The 23,915-nt window shown below is 39.2% G+C and overlaps 1 protein-coding gene across 2 annotated transcripts in view; it reads left to right on the forward strand.

Moving 5' to 3' along the window:
- Positions 1 to 23,915, forward strand: part of acaca (acetyl-CoA carboxylase alpha) — a 264,322-nt gene that overhangs the window by 123,957 nt on the left and 116,450 nt on the right. For both annotated transcript variants that reach the window (XM_043718470.2, XM_087977363.1), the window contains exons 37-40: positions 3,463 to 3,618; positions 4,862 to 5,065; positions 9,122 to 9,277; positions 11,526 to 11,666. In XM_043718470.2, the coding sequence (XP_043574405.2) occupies positions 3,463 to 3,618; positions 4,862 to 5,065; positions 9,122 to 9,277; positions 11,526 to 11,666 (657 nt within the window). The remainder of the gene's footprint in view (positions 1 to 3,462; positions 3,619 to 4,861; positions 5,066 to 9,121; positions 9,278 to 11,525; positions 11,667 to 23,915) is intronic.

Below are 23,915 nucleotides of genomic sequence, written 5' to 3' on the forward strand. Positions count from 1 at the left end.
CATTTATGAAGTGAGAAACAAAATTAATGGTTTGAGTCTAACATGACCGTGCTTTTCCGAGCATAGGAGAATAGGAGAATACTGCTTTTAAGCTGTATCTGACCACGTCTCATCCTTGTGATCACGACCTGCTGTCTTGACCCCATTCCCACCTAATAACCATGCTCATTGGTATTAACAATTGCAACCTACGTATCAAAACAAAGAGGAATAGTGCACCAGAGTTACAGTTCCAGAAAATTTAATTTCTGCCTTCAGTTCACGCCATTTCAATGCTGTAGCAGAAAATTGGCAGGAGAAATTCAGACTGCGAGTTTCAGGGAAGATGGGTGCAGATTTGGAAATGAACAGTCTTTCAACGACTTTGGATGACAAAGAAAATTTTAAAGATGGGGCAGTATTTGCTAAGACGAAAGACATAAAATGATTTTTCAGGGAGTTGTAGGATTGACGGTTTTGATGCATAGGAGGCTATTGCTAATATCAGCAAGCATGGCGAGTAGGTGGGTCAGAAGACTGGGAGGTGGATCACAAGGATGAGGTGTGGTCAGATACAACTTAAACAGAGATGGCAGGAAAAAACTGTCACAAGACGAGGATCAGAGAGTGGATGTATGTAGGTTAACTGGGGAAAAGTAGCAGTGACAACGTTGGTGACAAAGAAATCCATGATGAGCACGAAGGTGCGAGGAGATGCAGATTTAAGCAGACAGTTAGTAAAGAGTGTTCCAGGATGACCTTGAGTAGTGGACAATTTTAGCACAGGCAAATGAGGCCGAAACACTGAGGTGTAATCCAGTGTGATCTGCTGGTGGATTGTTAAGCCACTTGTTTGAGATATACATTCAGATCTGCACCCCTTAAACACAAAGGAGTAAATCTGATGCCCATATCAAAGGGAATAGCTGAGTTGTGAGAAAATTAAGGTTTTGCAGCAGATGAGGATTTTGCAGATGGCAGTTAGATTAGTTGATCAAGTCAACAAATGCAATGGATATTATGAGGAATTGTTAGCCAGAAGTTTAGAGGGTTGGGATTATGGAAATGAATTTATAACTGATTTACAGCAAAGGTTTTTTTCCAAGGCACTGATGAGCAAAGAGTATGCTCTGGATCTGTGAGATATTAAGTGAGGGATGGTAGGTGAAAGTAGAATCCCTATGTATAGAAGCAGGCCATTTGGCCTGATGAATCCACACTGATCCTCCAAAGAGCATCCCATCCAGACCCAACCCACTACCCTGCCCTGTAACCCTGCATTTCCCATGTACCTAGCTTGCATATTCCTGAATACTGTGGGAACACTGTGGACAATTTAGCTTGGCCAATCCACGTAACCTGCACATCCTTGGACTGTGGGAGGAAAAAGGAGCTCCCAGAGGAAAAACATGCAGACACTGGGAGAATGTGCAAATGCCACATGGTCATGTGAGGCTGGAGTTGAACCTGGGTCTCTGGTGCTGTGAGGCAAATCAGTTTAGAAAAGTCTTAAATCCTTAGTATATTTTAGTTCATTTAAATTTTGAAAAGTGTGCTTCTCAAATAGGTATCAAATCATGAGTTATTTTGTGTGCTATAATTCTGAGCAACACTCTACTATGTTAATGTACATTCGAAGTCATTTTTCTATTTTACTGCATTTTAATGTAATTTTTGATGGTCTATTTCACTTAATATGATCTTTCTCCTAATTTGAAAAATCTCCTGAAGAAGTTGAACAAGCATAAAACTGGGAGAGCAGGTAGCACATTAATTAAAGTCTTGTGATGCTTTCAGCAATACGATTCCAAAGGCACGGCCTTGAATTTAAGGGTTGCTACTTCTTGATTTGAATTTGTTTTTTAACCAATGATTAAAAGTGACCTTAACTTTGAATTTCAGAATTCATTTGGTTTGCTTATTTTCAGTTAATTGAAGAAAATATTGTTATGTGCTGATTTTGTTCTCCATGTTTTCCTTATGTTGTTTAACTGTGGTTAACGTATGGGACTCTAATTGAATTTTTTTAAATTTTCGGTTTTCCATGGAGACTACGTCCTTTCTTCCTTCCCAGTTTTCTCTGTTGCTTTTCAGAAGGTTTTGATTTCTTGATGGGATATGGTGAGATACATGCCAGTTGTGTTCTCACATTTAAATGAGTGGACTTTATTGTGAGTGTGGGCTTCAAAACCAAATAGCCAAATGATCATAGCTAAATGTAATAATATGAGGTCCAGTTTGCCCATGTGTACTTCTGTTACAATTATTGGATGGTAGTTCGGAGAGGGATTCCTGATTTTATCTGAACCATTGCTGTGCTGTCTTCCAACTGAGATTTGCTTATTTAGTACGTGCTAGAGTACTCAGCTACTCATTGGATAAATTTGTTGTATGCCTTGGATGAAATTGCTTGCTTTTTCTCATTATTCTCAGTCTTATCTAGTTTGACACACCAAATAGATGCACCTTCAGTCTGCTTGACAAGAAATTGTCAATGCTAGTTGTATAAAACCACCATGGCATCCCTTCTGATGTCGTCTGCTCATTTCCCTTCACCTCCCACTCCCTGCCTATGGCTTCTTTCTGCCTCGACTATGCTAGTGTAGTCTTCACTCAGTGTTATTGACCTCAGCAAATCTCATACTGGGAGTAGATTTGAGCAGAACTTTAATGAGCTCCATTCATTTGTTGAGTCTTGCATCAAGTCACCACCACTCCATTGTAACTATCAGACGTGGACAAAGTATCAAGTCTTTAGAGGGGAGGGCGCCATGTTTCCTGTGCTGCTTGTGATTTAAATTCTTTATTACAGAATAAAATTCTTTAAACAAAACTGCACAGCGACTAGAACTTAGCATTGTTGGAAAGATCTGTGCCAACTTGCCAATGGGAAGTATTGTGTTATAGTGCTAGAGCATTTCAACATCTGTAAACATTGAAAACATGATCTTAAACAATCTGTATTTGTAACTTGTATCAATCTGGAATTAAAATAGCAGAACTAACATGCATGCCAGAAACTGGAACAATTCACTTTAACCATTAGCAATGCATTCCTACCAGAAGGAGCGCAAGGACGACTTAGAGTCATAGAGATGTACGGCATGGAAACAGACACTTCGGTCCAACTCATCCATGCCAACCAGATATCCCAACCCACTTTAGTCTCACCTGCCAGCACCTGGCCCATAGCCCTCCAAACCCTTCCTGTTCATACTTGCTGCCAAAAAAATGACATTGATGCAACTCTCTTTTTATGATCAAAATGAAATCGGCATAAATTTCACGTTCGATCAATCAGGTGGAGGAAGAATAGATTACTAGTGAATTGTTAATTGCTGTAGTTTGAACTTTCTCATATGAGGTGCTTGGTCTATTTTATGCATTATGTGGCTTATGATGCTGCTTTGGAATTTTTTTAAATGAATGAAATTTAGTACGGTTGACAAATAACTTTTATACTGATATTACTTGTGTCTGTAGGAAGCCTCATTTGAATATCTGCAGAATGAGGGAGAGCGTTTGTTGTTGGAAGCTATGGATGAACTGGAAGTAGCATTTAACAACACTAATGTTCGAACAGACTGCAACCATATCTTCCTCAACTTTGTTCCCACTGTTATCATGGACCCTTCAAAGGTAGCTACTGTCTTTGAAATTTTATTGAGAAAATAAATAAGTCAGTTCTACTATGATGCACTAGTATACTGATCATTCAGTGTCATAATCCAGTAAGTCAGGCGCATCCAATCTGCTATTAAAACCATAGGAATGAGTGACTTATCTCTGAGAACACTTTTGTGTTTGTGGGCTCATTAAATTTGGAGGAAACTAGTATTATCCAGCTTCTCAGCAATTTCAACCTCTTAGTGAAGAGATGAACCATTTCATCTGATGGCTAGGTCAAATATTGTCAACTTGAGAGACACTAGGACTTTTGTGAAATGGCACAGGTGACCGTGCATACTGTCAGCATATCAATAGTGCCTTGTATTGTCAAGAATGTGTGTCACATGGGAAGATCATTTTTTTTTGTTTTCAACATAGTAGTTGAAGCTGTTGCAACAGATTAGAGAGCTTCCTGTAGATACGTCTGTTCCTAGATTTAAAAAAATTGGTAACTTTGGCTGTACGCGGTCACCCTGAAATTGAATAATCCTTAGTTTATTATGACATCATATTGCTTGTGGTGCCTCCCTGGCTTGTCACATTGTGATGTGCCATCATACCTATCAAGAGCAAAATGTGTCTGATTTGATTCTTGCATTCGGCTGGTGACTGCATGGAAAAGTTAGGTTAAGTAAACATACATGGGATAGATGAAAGGTTCTTCATGCTCACCATCAACGCTGCTTATGCTGCAGAAAGATTCCAGATTTTGGTGAGGATAGGATTCGGCCCTTCAGTCAAATAGCCAGTCAACACTATAAAATAAAACAAAGAACTGTGGATGATGGAAATGTGAAACAAAACTAGGAATTGCTGGAAAAACTCAACCGGGCTGGCGCACATGTGGAGAGAAAGTAAAATTAATGTTTCTGGTCCAGTGACCCTTCTTCAGAACTTGAGGAACTCAGATATGCAGGAGGGTCACTGGACCTGAAACATTAACTCTGCTTTCTCTCCACATATGCTGCCTCTCCAGGGTCACAATTACAAAATAGTGTTTGATCCAATAGGTAAAGAAAATGCTAGAAACATTCAGTAGGTCTGACAGCATTTATGAAGAGAGGAACTGAGTTAACATTTCACATTGATTTTTCATCAAAACTGTAGCTAATATGTTTCAAAATTACGCTGTGGGCAGCCTATGTTTTGGCATAGTGACCTCCTTCAGTAAACCTGCAATGGATGAGCATTACATTTCTGCCTCTTCCTCCAGATAGAAGAGTCTGTACGTAGCATGGTGATGCGATATGGCAGTCGTCTCTGGAAACTGCGTGTGCTTCAGGCGGAGTTGAAAATAAATATTCGTTTGACACCTACTGGAAAGGCCATTCCCATCAGGCTGTTCCTGACCAATGAGTCAGGTTATTATTTGGATATTAGTCTGTACAAGGAGGTGACAAATTCCAGGACTGGACAGGTAAGAGAACATTACTCACATAATGGAATTTCAAGTATTGTTTTCGGATGTTTGTTGAGTAAGTATTGTACAGCAAAGTAGATGTATAACTTGTACAATGCATTTCTGATATCCTGGTAGGATTCCTGTTCACCAAATCTGGTCAGTTTTCTGATCATGGAGTAACTTAACTAATTTTGGTGGGGAGATCAGCTGGAATGAGGTTGGAGACTGGCTATGGAGGAGCTCTGTCTACTGTTTGTGCTTAAAGTTAGGGTGAGAGTCAAGGTGCTGTTTACTTTGTTGTTTAAAGGTAGGAATGGAAGTGGTAAAGTTGGAAGGAGGCAGGAAGTTCCATGAATAACAGAGCATGGTGGCTGAACCACACTGCCATTGAAGCTCACGTAGATGGACAGAAGACTATGTCCAATGTTAAGTGAGATGTTGATCATGCAAGAACATTAAATAGCCGAAGATCATGAAGATAAAGTGAGACCAGGCCAATAAGTGACCAGAAAAAAAGAATTTCTAAGTCTGCACTTAGAGATACAGAGCTTGAATAGAATAAGGTTGGTGGGTGTGCAGGAGGTAGTATGGGTAGGTAAGGTCCACTGTCGAGTAATGAATCCACTGAAGTGTGGAAAATTTGAGGTGATATGGTGCAAGCCAGACCTCTGCATGGTATTGTAGGGATCTAAGGTGATGGAGACAGGGAGAAAGACTGCTATGGAGTTGGAAGGAAACATTTGTTGTATGTGATGCAAGGTGTGCGATTTAGACATATTTTATGTCATTTGCCTTGAATGTTTGTTTTCAGAAGCAAGGTAATATCTGCTTTCTGATGGGCATAAATTAAATCGAGAGAGACCAATACCATGGTGTTGTACTGCAAAAGAAAGACATGAGACAGTGGAATAACCAGTAGTGTTGGAAACAAAGAACTTTGAGGGATACAGAAAGATGAGAAGCTGTGACTTTGACCACTACAGTTTGTGACTGACCAGGGCAAAAGCAGATTGGGATTAGAAGAGATGTAAACATAATTTCACTTACAATCATTTTGAATAGAACGTTGTGATTGTACACCAAAAGTGCTCTAAAGTTTGAGGTTATTCACTTAGCTCTAGAAATTAATAGCTTGTTCAAATGGCAAATGCTTTTGAGCTTGTGACCTCTGGATGAGAGACTGTTGGCATAGCTATTATATCTTGCAAAGTGATGAAGCAGAGAATGCCGCAGGTCTGATGGGATAAAGTTTTCAAGGTGAAAGCAAGATATGGAGAAGGTCAGCAGATACATCAGTTGCAAGACAAAACAGCGGAGTTGAAAAATGTTTGGGAGCGTGGGTATAGTTGCCCTTTCAAGGGGTAGAGGTTAGTGGCAGGTTGAATGAAAGATTGCCATGTTAATCCTGAACCTTTCTGTTCCATGGTCCAAATGTCAAAATGTCAGTTCATGATATCTCACATGCACATGTTGCAAATGTGTTCCTAAAGTGTCTGAATCACTCAGACTCTTTGGTACCCTTCTGTATAAAAATGTACATTTTACATTATTCCCTAAATCAACTTGGTATTCATCATTTTAATTTATGATGTTTGAGAAATTGAAAGATCCTCTTGCAGAAACAATGATTGAGCTCTGCTTTTTAGTAATTTGCAACCTGACCTTTTATTTGATATTCTTCTGATTGAGTTTATGATAATGAAATTACTGAATATGTGTCTGAAAGCCACAGCAGGAGGGAGATGAGGGCAAAAGGAGTGATTTAATCTTCTGTGTTCTCTTAGTGCCAGTGCTATTCTTAACCACAGTTGTTGTGGCTCTTTGTACAGCTTGATTACATTAGCTCATATCACAATGGCTTCAAGGCAAGCCTTTACTTGTCAGTAAATAATGCCATGACTTTTTTTTCCACTTGTAATTGTGTGGAATAAGACTTTTTTTCTTCTGGTGAAAACTTTCATTTTCATTATATATTGTAAATGACAAAAGAGGTCAGAGAAATGGCTACTATGTAATACAGTGGAAGAGGAGATTAGAATGTTTGTGTAGGTAACCTCTGGTAGCCTTTAGAAAGATTCCTCTGAGACCACTCATAAGCATGATTGATTGCTTTCGTAGCCAGCTGCTGATGAAAGATATAGCAGCAGTGGATTATGGCAGGGATACCAATAGTGGCTCCGTTAGAGACTCACCACTAATCCTAAACCCGCAACATGCAGCAACTGATCAGAGTGTGCTTTGATGCAGGCTCAAGAAGAGTCCAAGGTCCGACTCTGGTGCAAAGTAAGTGGTGAAATCTGAACAAAAGGAACAGAGCCGTTTGGAAAGATGCAGCCCGTTGAGGAACATACAGCTGCATTCAGTTCTGTTGAGTGAATTGTGAAGGAAAGGCCTTTCTCTTCAGAAATTGTTTCAATAAGGTAGCTATTAAAGGTGGCAGGATATTTGACAGAGCTGTTAATACAGACAGCATTTAAAGTTCTATTAACAGGGGCATGGAGTTCAAGAGCATTGATGTTATGCTGCACCTGTATAATCCACTAGTTAGATGTCAGCTGGAGTATGGTGTACAGGTCTGGTGCTACACTAGAAACGATGTAAATGCTTTGGAAAGGATGCAAAAGAGATTTACAAGTGTTGTTCCAGGGATGAAATAAATCATAAATGAGGATAGATTGGAAAAGTTGAAACTATTTTCTTTGGAAAGGCAAAGACTGGAGGGAGTTTTGATAGAAGTGTTCAAAATCCTGTGAAGTCTGGGTTGAGTAGATAGAGTTTGTAAAAAGATTGAGAACCTGAAAGTACAGTTTTTAAAGTATTTTGGAAATGCAAGATCAGGAAAATCTTCTTTACGCTGAAAGTGGTCTGGGTTTGGAATGCACTACCTGGAAGTTTAGTGAAGGCAGGTTCAATTGAGACATTGAAGAGCTTATTGGATAATCATTTAACCACAAACAATGTGGACAATTAGGGGAAAAATGAAGGAGCTTGACATTTACTCTAAATGCTCAGCCAACGTTGACATGATGGGCGACATGGCCTCCTTCTGTATTGTAACAATTTTGTGATTTATTCAGAATAGCAGAAAGTGGGAAATGGGTCCCTTGGGGATCAACACAATTTCTAAATTTCACTGCAACAAATTACAAGAAGGCATTAACAAACTTGAAGATGGGCTTGTGGTCAGCAAATTAATTTCAACATTCATAAGTATGAGGTTTTAAGTAATAAAAATAGAAGTATACATTTCTTCTTGAAAAATAAAAATCCAAATTTGGTTGAGGATCGTGTGAATCTGGAAGTATAATAATGCAAATCAACATAAGTTGTGATGTAGGTCAACAAGTCCATAAGGAGAGCAAACCCGCACAAAGATTTATCTGGTAATATTATTCCAAACTTGAGTTACAATAAGGCCACAGTAGGAGAACTGTAAGGTTTTTGGTCATTATATTTTAGGACAAAGTCAGAAGTATTAAAGAGGATATTAAAAACATTTACAAAGATAACACTGGAAGTATAAGGTTATATCTATTGGAAAAGGATAAACCAGTTGAGTGATACCTCTATTTTAAAATGATTCTGGTGTGTTACTTAACAGAAATCATTGAAATTATGAAATGTTATATACAAGACACAAAATGTATTTCTACTTATGGGCAAGAGCATAACTAGACACCATCAATACACAATTGTCAAGAAATACCTTTGGAAACTGAGAAGAAACATCTTTCGCCAAACCATGTGCTAATGTGGAAGATGCTATCTCACAGAGGCAGTGGCATAGGTACATTTAAGGAAATGCTTGATAAACATCAGGGAGTAGGAAATCGTTAGGTGAAGATGGATGTGAGGCAGCATGAGTTTTGCTAATTCTTAGTATAGCCACATAATAAAACTTGATAACTTCTGAATCTCAAAGTATTCCAAATATAGGTATAGCAAATAATTATTTTGTTAATAGTTGTATTACTCCAATTAATATCTTTACATTCTGGCATATAAATTTGCTGAAAAGTAACTTTGAATTTGCCTTAACTGTACTTAACTGTTTCTGTCTTTCAATAACAGATTATGTTTCAGGCCTATGGAGATAAACAGGGACCATTACATGGAATGCTGATTAACACACCCTATGTTACCAAAGACCTTCTGCAATCCAAAAGGTTTCAAGCCCAGTCTCTTGGAACAACATATGTATACGACTTGCCTGAAATGTTCCGGCAGGTAAGTATGACACTTTAGAATACTGCTGTTTTCATGATGGTGGTTTGAGTGGAATCTGCTGTGTATGTTTGTCAAGTTAGTTAAACCAAGCAGGACAGTAGGAAACGTGTTGCAACTGTTTAGGGTATCCTGCATTAGGGTGAAGAATAGTCTCCGGAGATCCCTATTTCTGATGACTTTCCACCCCATTATTGAACATGTTCAGTTGTGGACAAAGAGGACAGAACCAAGCAAGATTATGAACCCAGAGGAAGTGAGGACTGCAGATGCTGGAGATCAGAGTCCAAATGTGTGGTGCTGGAGAAGCACAGCCGGTTAGGCAGCATCCGAGGAGCAGGAGAGTCATTCCTGCTGAAGAGCTTATGCTCAAAACGTCGACTCTCCTGTTGCTCAAATACTACTTGACTGGCCAAGATTATGAACCCTCCTCCTTTTCTCCTACCTGAAATAGGAATTGCCAGTCGGACTGTCAAGGCACGCATAGGATTGGTGACCATTTTGGGGAATTACTGCATAGAACAGTGCAAAATGTCAGGTTTGGAGGCAATTAAATGGTGGGAGTGACGTTTTTAATGTTATATGATACTTTTGCACTTGGAAGTTTCTCAGTTTGTTATTGGTTTATCAATACGTACAGTGTTTAAGAAAGCTATGTGGTTCATTGTGTCTGCACTAGCCCCATGAGCAATGAAAAGTTAATTCCAAAACTTTTATCTATTAAGAACTCCTCTGTTTTGTCATAATTTTCCTTAAGGTATTCAATGGTCTGTCTTTGAACCGTACCACATACCAAAGCATTCCAGCAACACCGTGTGCAGGAATGTTTATTAATCTCTGTCCTCACTCCCTCCTAAAATTGATGATCGCCAACAACCAAACTGAGGAAATACTCTTCCTCTGTCAAGACCCTTCAAAATTTTGAAACCTGTGTTGTAGACAGAAATATCAAAGAGGAGTCTTGAGTTCTGTGTTCAGTAGTACAAGTGGCCTCAACTCACATCTCTTTAACCACATATGGGAGAGGCCAGAGACAGCTCCAAATCTGGCTTTCATGTGGGGCCCAGTTTCCCTTTTAAATACAGCTCAGATCGGAGAGAGGTCAATGACACTAACTTTCTCCCATCCTGACCTCTCTTTGTACAACCTTCCTTTGCCATCTTTCTGTGCTGGTACTTTCAGAATTAATGTTTACACCATTTATTCCTTTATCTTCCCTAATGATGTAGTGAGCTTCTTTTACTGCCTACAAACATTTGTTGAAGGAATTCGACTAACTCTTTCACACTAATTTGTTGTCTTCATTCCTAAGTTATAATTACCAGCAAGTTGACAATTCTATAGGATCAGACTTTTCCATCTACATTTTTACTGAATAACAGACTTCAAACTGGCTTAAATAAGCCTTTCAAAAATATCCCTTATTTAAATGCTTGTGTTTAGAATGGCCTGTTTACAGAAACCCAAGTAAATTCCCAAATGTTTTTTCTCACCTGGACCATTTTATGAGCCTATGGGACTTCTCATTATCTTATTTAGTAACTCTGTACGGGGGCTACAAATCTGGCTGTGAACATCTGCTACATGTAGCTACAACTTCTTTCAGCCATCTTGTGTTAGCCAAAAAGTTCCAGGTGGCCATCTTGTCAACTTGAACTGCTACAACAACCTCTGTGGAAATTTTTTCTTGGTTTTCTCTATGGAAACACTCCTGATACCTTGGATTTTCTCGTAACTGTTGATTCCCATCTCTGGCATCACACCTATAAAATTAATCCATATTCTTTCAGTGGCCACTGATAAAAATTCACAAACTCTTTGGACATAGTTGTTCTCCTTCAAGTGTGTGTTATGCATATTCCAAGTCACTTATTGCGAAAGGATCAAGGCTGATTCCAGTCCTTTGCTCAGCTTCCCGCCATGTGCACTTCCATTAGGCATCATCAGCTATTTATGTGTAACTGAGACCTTAGTTAATTTTTCCTCTCCTTTCCTTGGGAGTTACGTGTAGCACCCTGACGTATTTCTACAACATACCCCTCTTGAGGAGTTGTAAACAAAGCATGCATTTCAAGTCTGTCTCTACTTTCTGTTTATGAATTCAGTAACAGGATAAATGAGGAACATCACATAAATAGTTCATAAATATTTTTGATATATAGTTTCGTACAACATGTCTTTAGAATGCATTTAAATATTTATGCACAATATTTCAGCTTAACCGTTTTAAAGCTTACTTTTCATTTTGAAGTCTTTAATCAAACTATGGACATCTATGGAAGTGCAGGCCTATTTACCCTCCCCACCTGAAGAGCTGCTGACATTCACTGAGCTGGTGCTGGACAGTCAAGGTCAGCTCGTACAGCTGAACAGGCTACCTGGAGGCAATGAGGTAAGTGTAGAGAATTTGGAAAATTTGCTGCATTGCAGCCATTTTTCTAATTTTTACCAAACACAAATTAATTGGCATTGTTGACGAACAACAAATGATTGAACTTCATCTCTTCTTTGGTAGTATTAGCTTGAATATGCTGATAATGACAAATCAGGACAATTCACAACGTTAATATAAAGGGAGACAACATTTTAAAACTGTATGAGAAGTGTGTCCAGTATGATGGCTCTGTTGACAATGGACTCTGACTGGTAGAGATGTTGCCACGGAAAAGATACTAGTTAGAGGTTGACTGACAGTTAATTGTCAAACTTTAAATTTAAACCAAGTAAATCGACTCTGACTCTGACTCTAATCCAGCAGGCTTTGGGATAGAATAAAATGAATACAAATTCAAAAGCTTTAATATCCTCTTTACACTGTTTTAACTTTCGGTCATTTAGTTGCCCTTGTATGCTTGTTTATATAATTTATACTTATTGTTACCAATTTTGCTTTAAATAGCTTTGTTTAAATGTCACAAACATTGGAATCTGGAATATGTTATCTCGCACCTTAAAAGTAGCATAGAAATAATGTCAATTTTCTTTGTTCTCTACTAAAACTAGAGTATTAACGTAGCTGTGCTGAAGCTGCTGATTCTTTGCTGAAGCCTGATTTTGAAGATGCTGGGAGCTGTCTAGCACCTCATTCATTGATTGTCAGAAAGCTTTTTGATTAGGGATAAGGGAATGCATGAGAGCTTGGCTTTTTGAGTTTGATTTATTGTTATCATATGTACCGTGATACCGTGAACAGTGTTGTTTTGCATGCTATACAGGCAGATCGTACTATACCAAGTGCATCAGGGTAGCAGAACAGAGTACAGAATACAGTGTTACAGCCACCGAGAAGGTGTTGAGGGAAAGATCAACATTTACATTTGAGAGGTCCATTCAAATGTTTGATAACTGCAGGGAGGAGCTGTTCTTGAATCTGTTCGTATGTGTATTCAAATTTTAATATCTTCTGTTCAAAGCAAGAGGGTGGAAGAGAGTATAATTGGGGTGGGAGGGCTCTTTGATTATGATGCTTGCTTTTGCGAGGGAGCGGGAAGTATAGAGTCAATGGATGGAAGACTCATTTGCAGAACAGGAGTAAACCATAGGCTCCCTTACCCTTATTTTGGCACTGGATGCAATCATGGCTAAACTTGCGCTTCAACGCCATTTTGCCACCTACTTAATGCATCTCTTGATTCTCTGAAAGACCATGGCCTTAAGTAGATTCAAAGGTAGACCATTCCAATCATTCACAATCCTCTGAGTAAAGAAATATCTTCTCATCTCAGTCCTAAATGCTAAATTCCTTATCCTGAGACTGTGTCGCCTCCTGTTCTAAATTCCCCAGCTAGAGAAAGCCATCTTAGCGAGTTCTGAGAAGATTTGCAGCTCAGGTTGAGGTTCTGGATGTAGGTTTGCTCACTGAGCTGGAAGGTTCTTTCCAGACGTTTCATCACCCTAACGGGTCACATCCTCAGTGGGCCTCAGGTGAAGTACTATATATGATTCCTGCTTTCTATTATAGTACATTATAGTATACCTGTTATTTTGTTGCCCACTCACTTAATCTGTTTGTATTTCTTTACAAACTCTTTGCATCTTCCTGTCAGCTTAACTGCCCAGAGGGCAGCTGAGAGTCAACCACATTGCTGCCGGTCTTGAGTCACATGTAGTCCAGACCACGTAAGGTGGCAGTTTCCTTCCCTAAAGGACATGAGCGAACCAGATGGGTTTTTCTGACAATCGGCAATAGATTGATGGTTACCATTAGACTCTTAATTCCAGATATTTATTGAATTCAGATTTCACCATCTAGTATGTTGGCTTTTGAACCTGGGTCCCGGAACATTACCTGGGTCTTTGGATTAACAATCCAGTGATAATACTAGGCCATCAACTCCCCGGAAAATTAACAAACTTGCATATTTTCCTCCTGGTCTTGAAATCCATAAACTGGGCGGTGGAATTATACTTGTTGCAACTTGAAAGTTAACCCCATTTTTTTATACTCCCTAACTGCTGTCCATGAACTAATCCTCCATGTGTGGATTTATATTACCACATCTCCGAGCCTTTTCTTGGATATTAGCCTTTTGTGTGGTACCTTATTGAATGACTTGTGGAAATATACCTTTGTCTTCTATTTATCTACCAGTTTATTTAATTGGTAAAGAAACATAAATTTACCAAACAGAATTTCCTTTTCATAAAATCATGCTGACTCTGGTTATTGAACTTATAAGTCCTGAAGCTTCCTTAATAATAGATTCTATGATTTTCTTGATCACTATGCCAAGCTAACTGGTCTGTAGATCTTTGTTTTCTGTCTCCTTTCTTGATTAGCAGCATTACCTTCAATAATTTTAAATTTGTTAGGACTGTTCTAGAATGGAATTTTGAAATTCATGCCCTATACAACAACTATATCTATGACTGCTTCCTGTAGAACCTTTGGATGTAGGCCATCAGGTTCTGGGGATTTATCAGCTGATAAGTCTAATCTGGTTCTTCTGTGCCATTTGTAAATATTCACAGCTAGGAGAGTTTCTTCTTGCAAGCCCAGGACACTCGGGCATATTTTTTTATGCCCCTATTGATATCCTGGCTGAGACCAGTTAACTCAGTACAGACCACAGGACTCCTGCTGTGCATTGATAATGACCATACCTTAGTGAAAGCAGAGTTTTGTATTTACTGTCACACAAGTGAGGAAAAATTTTCATTTATATACCTTTCCCAGCTTCACTATGTCCCAAAGTATTTTCCTGCAAAATAAGTACTTTTGGAAGGAGTAGGGAAAAGTAGGGTAGATGAGCAGACTAGTACTTGGGTGTTACTGATCACTGAAAATATCAGTAATTGGGGGTACAAGAAGTTTTGCTTCCTGAAAGATGGGATTAAAGGGGCCAATTAAACTTCTGAAAGATTGTCATCCATGAAGCTTTTGGAACTGAAGTTACAGCCCCATTGGCGATAGATTTACAGGTATCCCTCCCTAATTCCACCCCTCCTGCTTATCATGATCTCAGACCTGTTTTGTCCTGGGACAAAATTATAGTTTCTAAATGCCAAGTTTATATACAATGGTTCCTAAAAGGATTTGCTTCACTGCTTTTTGGCTGAGGTACATTTTGGAAAAATTGCAAAAATTTAGGCTTAATTTTTATCTGCTTATCTTGTTGTAAGATTTTTTTTTAAACACACTAAATTAGTTTGAGCTTTTTTTAATCTTATCTGTACTGCATACACCATTTTCATGTGGATCACCAGAATCATTTCTTTAACAATAATCATGTTGCCAAATGCACAAAGCTTTGCAAAGAATTGAACCCAGCCACACAATTTCCATTCTGTACTGCATTTGATGAAAGCTGGGAAAATGGATAATTCCCAAAGGAACAGAGCTTGCTCCTGCTTGAAATTACCAGCAGCTCTGTGCTGCCTGGACTTGACCATGTAACGTTTGCTCTGTCTGGAGCTGTACAAACGGTTTGTAATGCCACACTGTAACATTTCAACAACTCCAAAATAAGATTTGGTGTTCTAATTAAAGAGAGAGGCTTCGGGTGGAAAGAACTCATTTATAAAATAGAGTTTAGCTTCTGCCGCCAGTGAAATAATTAATGAGCAGGGTAGTATTTTTTGATAGAAAAATCAGAAGGAAAAGAAATGCAAGTTTAACCCTTCAAAGGCTGCAAGACTTCAACATTTCTGAGTTGTCTTCTGATCAACTACATACATAAAGCACATTTGTTTTGAACTTGTTCTTGATGTTAATTACAAAGCGTTCATCTGAAATTCTTTTGCTCTTTAATAATGTATTAACCTGCTTATTTCAGATGGGTTCCATTGAAATCAAATGTGTAAATTCATTCATTATTTGTGACAATGATGCAATTTCAACATATATGAGAATTGTGGTCCTGTCAGGTAAATCACTATTTACAGGGCAAGTGGAATGAGGAGTCCCTTTAGTCAATATTTCAAATGAGCATGTTTCCTTAAGACTATTCAATATCATCGTCTTTCTACACTGTAACTTGTTTTTAATAATTTTATTCTCAGTATCAAAGATCTATGTTCTCAGGACACCCCAAAGGGCTTCACATTGAATTAAATACAATCATGTACTGCCATTGTTGTTTGTATCCATGATTGTCAGTGTAACACTGATAAGACATTTTGTTTTTTAAAAAAGGGAAATGTTAGTCAAGACGTGAGCAGAACTCCCTTTTCTTTCTCAAATAATGCTGTGCAATCTTTTCCATTCTCATCCATATGACACTATCCGTTGCAGTACAGTACTCACTCTGTATTGCAGTAAAATGTTGGCATAGGTCATAGGCTTAAATCCTGAAGTGGGACTAAAATCTATGATCATCTGAGGATGCTACTTCTGGGCCAAGCTGATCTGATCTATCAGTTAACATTTGGTTGGTGTGCATGGAATTGAACCACCAAAATTAGAAAGGCTTTAGGATCAAACAAAGTCAATATCACATTAGTTAAACCAGATTAATAGGAAGAAATTGAAATTAGTTTAATTGTTCAGTTTAGGAAAGGGCTATCAGTAAGATTTCCATTTCTGCCTTTCGAAATGTTTGATGCAGGCTAAAATTAAGATTGTGCTTGATTATGTTGCCTTCCATAGTCATACATCCTGCATATTTGTCCAATCCTAATTATGCCTGCCACAATTAATTTGCTCACTTAGCCTCTGAATGCCTGATCACAGGAAGGTCAAAGAGAACTGTGCTGTTTGGATTGATTTATTAATATTTGAATTATTAATTCATTTACTTTCCCCTTTTCTCAATGACAACTCTCTTGAGATCAAGACCTTGTCCTGAGAGAATCTCAAATTCATTTTTGAACTCCCTGTGGTGCTGTACTTTGAAAACAACAATAGGTTAGATTTGCTCTTCGTGGCCAGTCATTCATAACATTTACTCTTGCAGTTGTCCATAGATTTACTATGGGTTTTTGAATTGGAACTTGCTGTTAATTAGGACCGAAACAATACAGCACCCAGTGGAGGGATTTGGGACCTGTATGAGCAAGGCAAACCACTTTATACCTCCTTAATTAATCAAATTAGAGAATCATTAAAGAACTGAATGAAGAATTGTTAGTTTGTATACTTAATTCATTGTATTCAGGCACATAAGGTGAGAAAAGAAGAAAGAAAAGCATTGAGAAATAAAGCAGAATGAAAATATAGAAGATCATACTTTCTAATTTTTTTAAACCCTTCATTAGGTCAAAAGTAATGCCAGCAATGTTAGTACAATAATTAAGATTTGGCATGCTGTTTAAAAATTTACTTTCACTAGAACGAACAAGCCCTAACTTTTTCCTCATGTTTCAGTGGGCAACTATCCCATAAGTGAAGTCTGATTTAAGAGGAACATGGATAGCTTCATTGTTATTTCCATTGTACTATCCAGCCTTTTTAATTAATATGTTGCAGAGCTAGATCACCTGGATAAAATAACTTCTTGCAATTTGTATTTGTTCAGTGAATGAGTAACATTAGAATTAGATATTTACGTAAAATCGGGTCTGATTTAAAAATATAGTTTATTTGCTACAAAATGCATTCTTGGAACAAAAGAACCAAAAACAAAGACAATGAACTGCGGATGCTGGAAATCTGAAACAAAAACAAAGATTGCTGGAGAAACTCGGCAAGTCTGGCAGCATCTGTGGAGTGAAAGCAGAGTTAATGTTTAGGTTGAGTGACCCTTCCGAACTTAAGAAGAACTCAGAACTGAAGAAGGGTCACGGGATCCTGAGATGTTAACTCTGCTTTCATTCCAGAGATGCTGCTAGCCCTGCTGAGTTTCTCCAACAATTTTTGTTTCGGAGTTCTAACATCTGGGGTTATTTTTAAATCTATTTGAATACAGATATTAAAATATCTAAGTTTTTCAATGAAAATGATCATTACAAAACTTATTGGGAGTACTTTGATCAATTTGATAAGCATACTGTTGTGGTTCTGTTCGCCGAGCTGGAAGTTTTTGTTGCAAACGTTTTGTCCCCTGGCTAGGCGACATCATCAGTGCTTGGGAGCGTCCTGCGAAGCGCTTCTTTGATGTTTCCTCCGGTGTTTATAGTGGTCTGTCCCTGCCGCTTCCGGTTGTCAGTTTCAGCTGTCCGCTGTAGTGGTTGGTATATTGGGTCCAGGTCGATGTGTTTGTTGATGGAGTTTGTGGATGAATGCCATGCCTCTAGGAATTCCCTGGCTGTTCTCTGTCTGGCTTGCCCTATGATAGTAGTGTTGTCCCAGTCGAATTCATGTTGCTTGTTGTCTGCGTGTGTGGCTACTAAGGATAGCTGGTCGTGTCGTTTCGTGGCTAGTTGATGTTCATGTATGCGGATTGGCATGGCATTCATCCACAAACTCCATCAACAAACACATCAACCTGGACCCAATATACCAACCACTACAGCGGACAGCTGAAACTGACAACCGGAAGCGGCAGGGACAGACCACTATAAACACCGGAGGAAACATCAAAGAAGCGCTTCGCAGGAGGCTCCCAAGCACTGATGATGTCGCCTAGCCAGGGGACGAAACGTTTGCAACAAAAACTTCCAGCTCGGCGAACAGAACCACAGCAACGAGCACCTGAGCTACAAATCTTCGCATAAGCATACTGTTGAGTTTAGAACTTAATAAGGCAGGCTGACGTACCTCTTTGTACCAGATTTGGTGGCCTTTAGTGGAGATCAGTTGGTAGAAAGACAATGCTGCTGAAAGTATACCATATAATTGATCTTTGTTATGATATGTATACTCATGTAAAGAGGACCCACTTGGGAAAGGAAAGTCAGTGTCCAGAGAACTGCATCCAGGCATGATCCAGAATCTTCAGAAAGAGGGAAAAAATAGTTAATTTTCTCTGCTTGACCATTTTAGCAGCAATGTCATGAAAGGAGCTTCCTCATCAGTTAAGCGATCACACCATGCATTTAGTAGCATGGTAACCTACGTTTTATAGAGTCAGAGTAATAGTCATACAGCACCGAAATGGGCCCTTCAGTCCAGCTCTTCTGTGTAGATCAAGTTTCCCAAAGTACACTAGTCCCATTTTCCTGTGTTTCGGCCCATATCCCTCTAAACCTTTCATATTCATGTACTGTCCAAATGCCTTTTAAATTTTGTAACTGTTCCTGCATCTTCCACTTCCTCTGGTAGTTCATTCCACATACAAAACACCCCTCAGGTGAAAATGTTTACCCTCTGGTCTCTTTTAAATCTTTCTCCCCTTATCTTAAAAATAAGCCCCCTAGTTTTGAACTCCCCTACCCTAGAAAAAGAATTTTGCTATTGACCTTATCTATGCCCCTCATGATTTTATAAACCTCTTTAAGGTCATCTTTCAACCTCCGGTGAAAGAAGTCCCAGTCTCTCCTTATAACTCAACCCTCCAGTTCTGGTAACATCCTTGTAAATCTTTTCTGCACCTGCTACAATTCAGTAATATCCTTTCTATAGCAAGGTAACCTTTTTATCTTGTGATGGATCATGAAGCTGCTGATGCAGTAGTTATGGATTTGATAAGATTTTATTTTGTCACAACAAGTGAGATAACTTGGGGGATTCTTTATCTTGGCAATAGATAAAGCTAACTTGTTGCTTAACAATAATTTAGAATAATTATTGCTGTTTTCTTTTTGACTCAAAAAAAACTACAAAGATAATTTCAGTCACTAAAACAATTTTTTCAGAGGTTGAACTTAATAATTCTGGCATACTGGCAGGTTAAGAAGAGATGCGCACCTTTTATGTTCTTCTGCAGAAATTCTTTTGAAAGATACAAAACAAACTAATTCCAGTAGAATTTGAAAAGATTCCATTGTAACTTGTTAAGCCTTTACTGGCTATCCGATATAGTGTTTTCTAATCCTTGATGGTTTACACTTACAGGATAGAGAAGGATTCTTATACACTTGATTTTCCATCCTTATTTAGACTCCAGACTGCCAACTAAACTAAGATTCCAGTAGAAACACATTGTTCAACGTAAAAGGCTTTATTTGGGAAATTCTGTTTGCCATCAAATGGTAATGGTCGATCACTGCTTGCCTGCTACCTCTTTCTGAAAATGTTAGTCTGGATTTCATAGTCAGTGGTGAATCAGTGTGGTTGCCAATGACCACTAAGAAAACTGTCTGCAATGACCTCTATGGCATTGATTTCTCTTTCCCAACTTGCTTTGAATCTGGCACCAAGGGATTCCAGGTGTCTCGTGAAATCAACAAATAAGATTAGCTATATCAAGTAGCCTCTCAGACAACAAAAAACAGAAAATAAAATGTGTTGAATTTATGACTTCCAACTGAAATTTTAAGAGTGTGAAATAAATAATTGACACACTCATATACAATCAAAGTCGAAGCTGAGCTCCCACAAAAGTTTCTAAAATTATTTTTTAAATGGAGAAATTAGACATTCCATAAATCTGAAATTCACTTTATTGCGCCAATGAGAATGTCCCAGCAGATAATTGATGAACCTAGAGTTCCACTGAAAATGCAGTTAAACTTTTTTCAAGGTTTTTATAGGGATCGCTGTCAGCAGCCACTCACTGACCAGTATGGTTGTCCTTGTCACTCATCATGGATTCTGTGGGTCCTTGTCTTGCTAATGAAACTAATCCTGGTGCTACATCTTTGACTACACATTTAACAGGTGTTTTCAGGAGGTGGAATTGATCCTAGGCCTTGACATCTCTGGCATTCCTCTCTCCGGTTTCTTTTCCGTACTTTCCTTTGTCAACAGTTATTCTCAAAGAATTGTGTCCCTTCGTGTAGGAGCTTCCTACAAATTGGTTTCTTCTGAAGGCAGGTCTCCCGTGCATTGACATCTATGTTACATTTCTTGGGGGTAGCCTTCAATGAGTTTTTGAAACACTTCCATTGTCCTCCTTGTATAAATGCCTTCCTTGAGCTGGGCGAAGATGATTTACTGTAGCAGTTAGAATTCAGGCATTCTAAGCAGGTAGTTGGCCAGCAGAGTTGGTTTTGGATGGCCATAGACCCTGCTGGTATTATTGGTTGCTTCAAGAATGCTGATGTCATATGCCTGTTCTTCCAGCTAAGGCGGTGAATCCTTTTCAAACAGCATTGATTGAACCTTGAGGTGATGTATATGTGAGATCCAGATTTCGGAGCCAAAAATAAGAGTTCAAAGGATGACTGCCTTATGCGCAAGGATCTTGGTTTCAGCAAGGATGTCACGGTCATCGAAGTCAGTCATCCTTAGGCCTAAAGATGGTGCTCACAGATAGGATATGGAGTTGGGTCTCTGTATCAATATCACCTTTTAGATAAGAAGTAGTAGCCCAAGTAGAGGAAAAGTTCCACGTTTGGGAGGGCTTCTCAGTTGATTTTAATGGAAGGATGGATTGATTAATCTTGAACTTGAGGCTGAGACTAGTTCTTCAGTATGCCTCTGCAAAGGTATAAAGCAAGGCTTGAAGATTCTGATCCTGTCATCTGCATACTGAAATTCCATGAGAGGTCGGTGTCACTTTATCCTTGGATTTCGACCAGTTGAAGTTGCAAAAGTTTCTATCTGTTCTTTAGATTAAGTCCACACAACAAGGAAGCTTGATCTTGATGAGAAGAAGAATGATGGCAATAAAGATAGAGGAAAAGGTGGGCACAAAGATGCATCCCTGCTTGACCTTGAAGAACTTAGTCGTATTACTGTCAGTCAGGACCTTCACCAACATCTTGTCATGGACGAAATGGAGAATGTTGATGAATTTCACTGGACAAGTGGCCTTTGACAGGGTCTTCTGTAGCACTTCCTGATTGAGTCAGAGGTCTTGGTCAGGTTCATGAAAACTTTGTAGGCTGCTGTTCTGGCATTTTTCTTGGCGTTGCCAAGCAGAGAAAATCATATCTATAGTTCCACAATTTGGTCAGAATCCACACTGGCTTTAGAAATATAAGATTTCCTCAGAGACTGGGTGATTGAGAGTAGGGAGATGTTGTGCGCAGAGTTTCAGCTCCTTGGCCTTCAGTCCATCATTAGTTCGTGATTTCCCTCATCCTACTTTGTAACTCCACCGCTGCTGTTTGATCAGATCTCTTCTTTGACTCATTAATATCATTTTGCCAAGAGAGCTTTCTTCTTGTTGATGATGACTTGGATGATGATATTCTTGTCAAAACAGTCTTGATGTTTCCTGGGCTCACATATGATGGTTTCTTCACAGCATGAAATGATTGCTATCTTCAGTTGTTTTCAGATTTTCTCTACTCCATTAAAATGATTTTAGTGAAGACATTGTTGGAAGGTCACTAATCTGCTTGGCTCTTGAAGCTGCTCAGCTTTGAGTATTTTCCTGAATTATTTCTTCATCTTCTGCTGCTTCTGGTGTCTTTTGATTCATTATAAAGGAACGGATGAGCTGGTGATTTGTCCAGGAGTTGTCTGCACTGACCATTGCTGTTTTCATGAAGACATCTGTTTGATGTCAGTATCAAATGATGATGGTGTCGATCTTGTGCTTAATGCTTTGCTCGTGGGTGCATGGAAGAATCTTGAACTTGTCTTTAAGGTGACGACCAGCTGTGGTCTACATAGTGGGTGAGCAGGAGAATTGCATTGGAGTTGCAGTTTCCCATTCTTTCCTTTCCATTGACTCCTTTTCAGAGGTGGGAGACATTTCCAACCCTAGCTTTGAAGTCTCCAAGAAGGATGATTTTAATTTCTTTGGGATTTTGGTGAGTATGGTGTCCAAAGTGTTGTAGAAGCCTTCTTTGGCATCAAGTATTGGAGAATAGGCATTCATGGCTATTACTTGCTGGATCTTGGCAGGTTGTATAGTGATTGTTGCTGCCAAAAGGGAGCTTCAAGAGTCAGTTCACAGGTTTGTTCTTGGCGAATACAATTCCATGCATCTTGTGTTGATCCTTGAGTGTTCCTTTCCAGAAGAAGGTATAACCACCATCTTCTTTCCTCAGCTACTCTTCACCTCTGTTCGGGCCTCCTGCAGGGATGCAATGTGAGTGTTGAAGTTAGCGAGTTTTGAGAAGATTTGCAGTTCAGGTTGATGTCCTGGATGTACGTTTGCCTGCTGAGCTGGAAGGTACGTTTTCAGATGTTTCGTCAGCAGACTAGGTAACATTGTCAGTGAGCCTCAGATGAAGCACTTGGTGGTATGGCACGCTTTTTATTTATTTGTTTGAGTTTCTTTGGGGTGGTGATGTCATTTCCTGTGCTGATGTCATTTCATATTTTTTTTCTCTAGGGGCAGTAGATGGAATCCAAGTCAATGTGTTTGTTGATAGAGTTCCGTTTGGAGCGCCATTCTTCTAGGAATTTTGGAAGGTCATTTACAGAATGCCTGGCAAGAACTGTAACAAACACTACATTGGACAAACAGGCAGAAAACTAGCCACCGGGATACATGAATATCAACTAACCACAAAAAGACATGACCCACCAAGGAAGGACACCACTTCGACTGGGGCAACATGTCCACCCCAGGACAAGACAAACAGAGACATGCCCGCGAGTTCCTAGAAGCGTGGCACTCCAACCGGAACTCTATCAACAAACACATTGACTTGGATCCCATCTACCACCTCCTGAGAAAAAGAACAGGAAATGACATCACCACATGAAATGACCTAACCAACGCAACGAAACCTAAACACACAAATAAAAAGCGGGCCATACCACCAGTGCTTCACCGGAGGCTAACTGATGATGTTACTTAGTATGGTGACGAAATGTCTGAAAGCAAACCTTCCAGCTCAGCGAGCAAACTTATATCCAGTGTTTGAAGTGTCTGAGTTCCTGGACAACAAGGGCAGTTTTTTCGTTCAAGATGATGATTTTGCTCTTAGCCATGACGGTTCATGCATTCCAGCTTCTGAGATTGAGTTTGACTTTGGTTTTCAGACTGCAGGTAGATCAGTCTGCTGGATGCAGTTTTCCAGCCAGGTTGATGACCGAGCAGACCAATTTTTAGGCACCTTTTGTAGTTTCTTTCCTGTGCAGGGTGAGCACAATGCATCCTGAAGATCAGGCCTACTCAGTCGTGAAGAAAGCTGCTGAAATCTCTGTTATTCCTTTTCTAAGAGTGAAATGACTGAGTCAGACTCCACCACGCACATGCTGGTCCAAAGCTTCCTGATCTCTCACTTCTGTCACTGTCACTTCTTGCCACAAGGCTTA

The sequence above is a fragment of the Chiloscyllium plagiosum genome, unplaced genomic scaffold (assembly GCF_037043375.1).
Source record: "Chiloscyllium plagiosum isolate Xiang-an unplaced genomic scaffold, Cpla_swu_hap1 HiC_scaffold_31, whole genome shotgun sequence".
NCBI lineage: Eukaryota > Metazoa > Chordata > Chondrichthyes > Orectolobiformes > Hemiscylliidae > Chiloscyllium > Chiloscyllium plagiosum.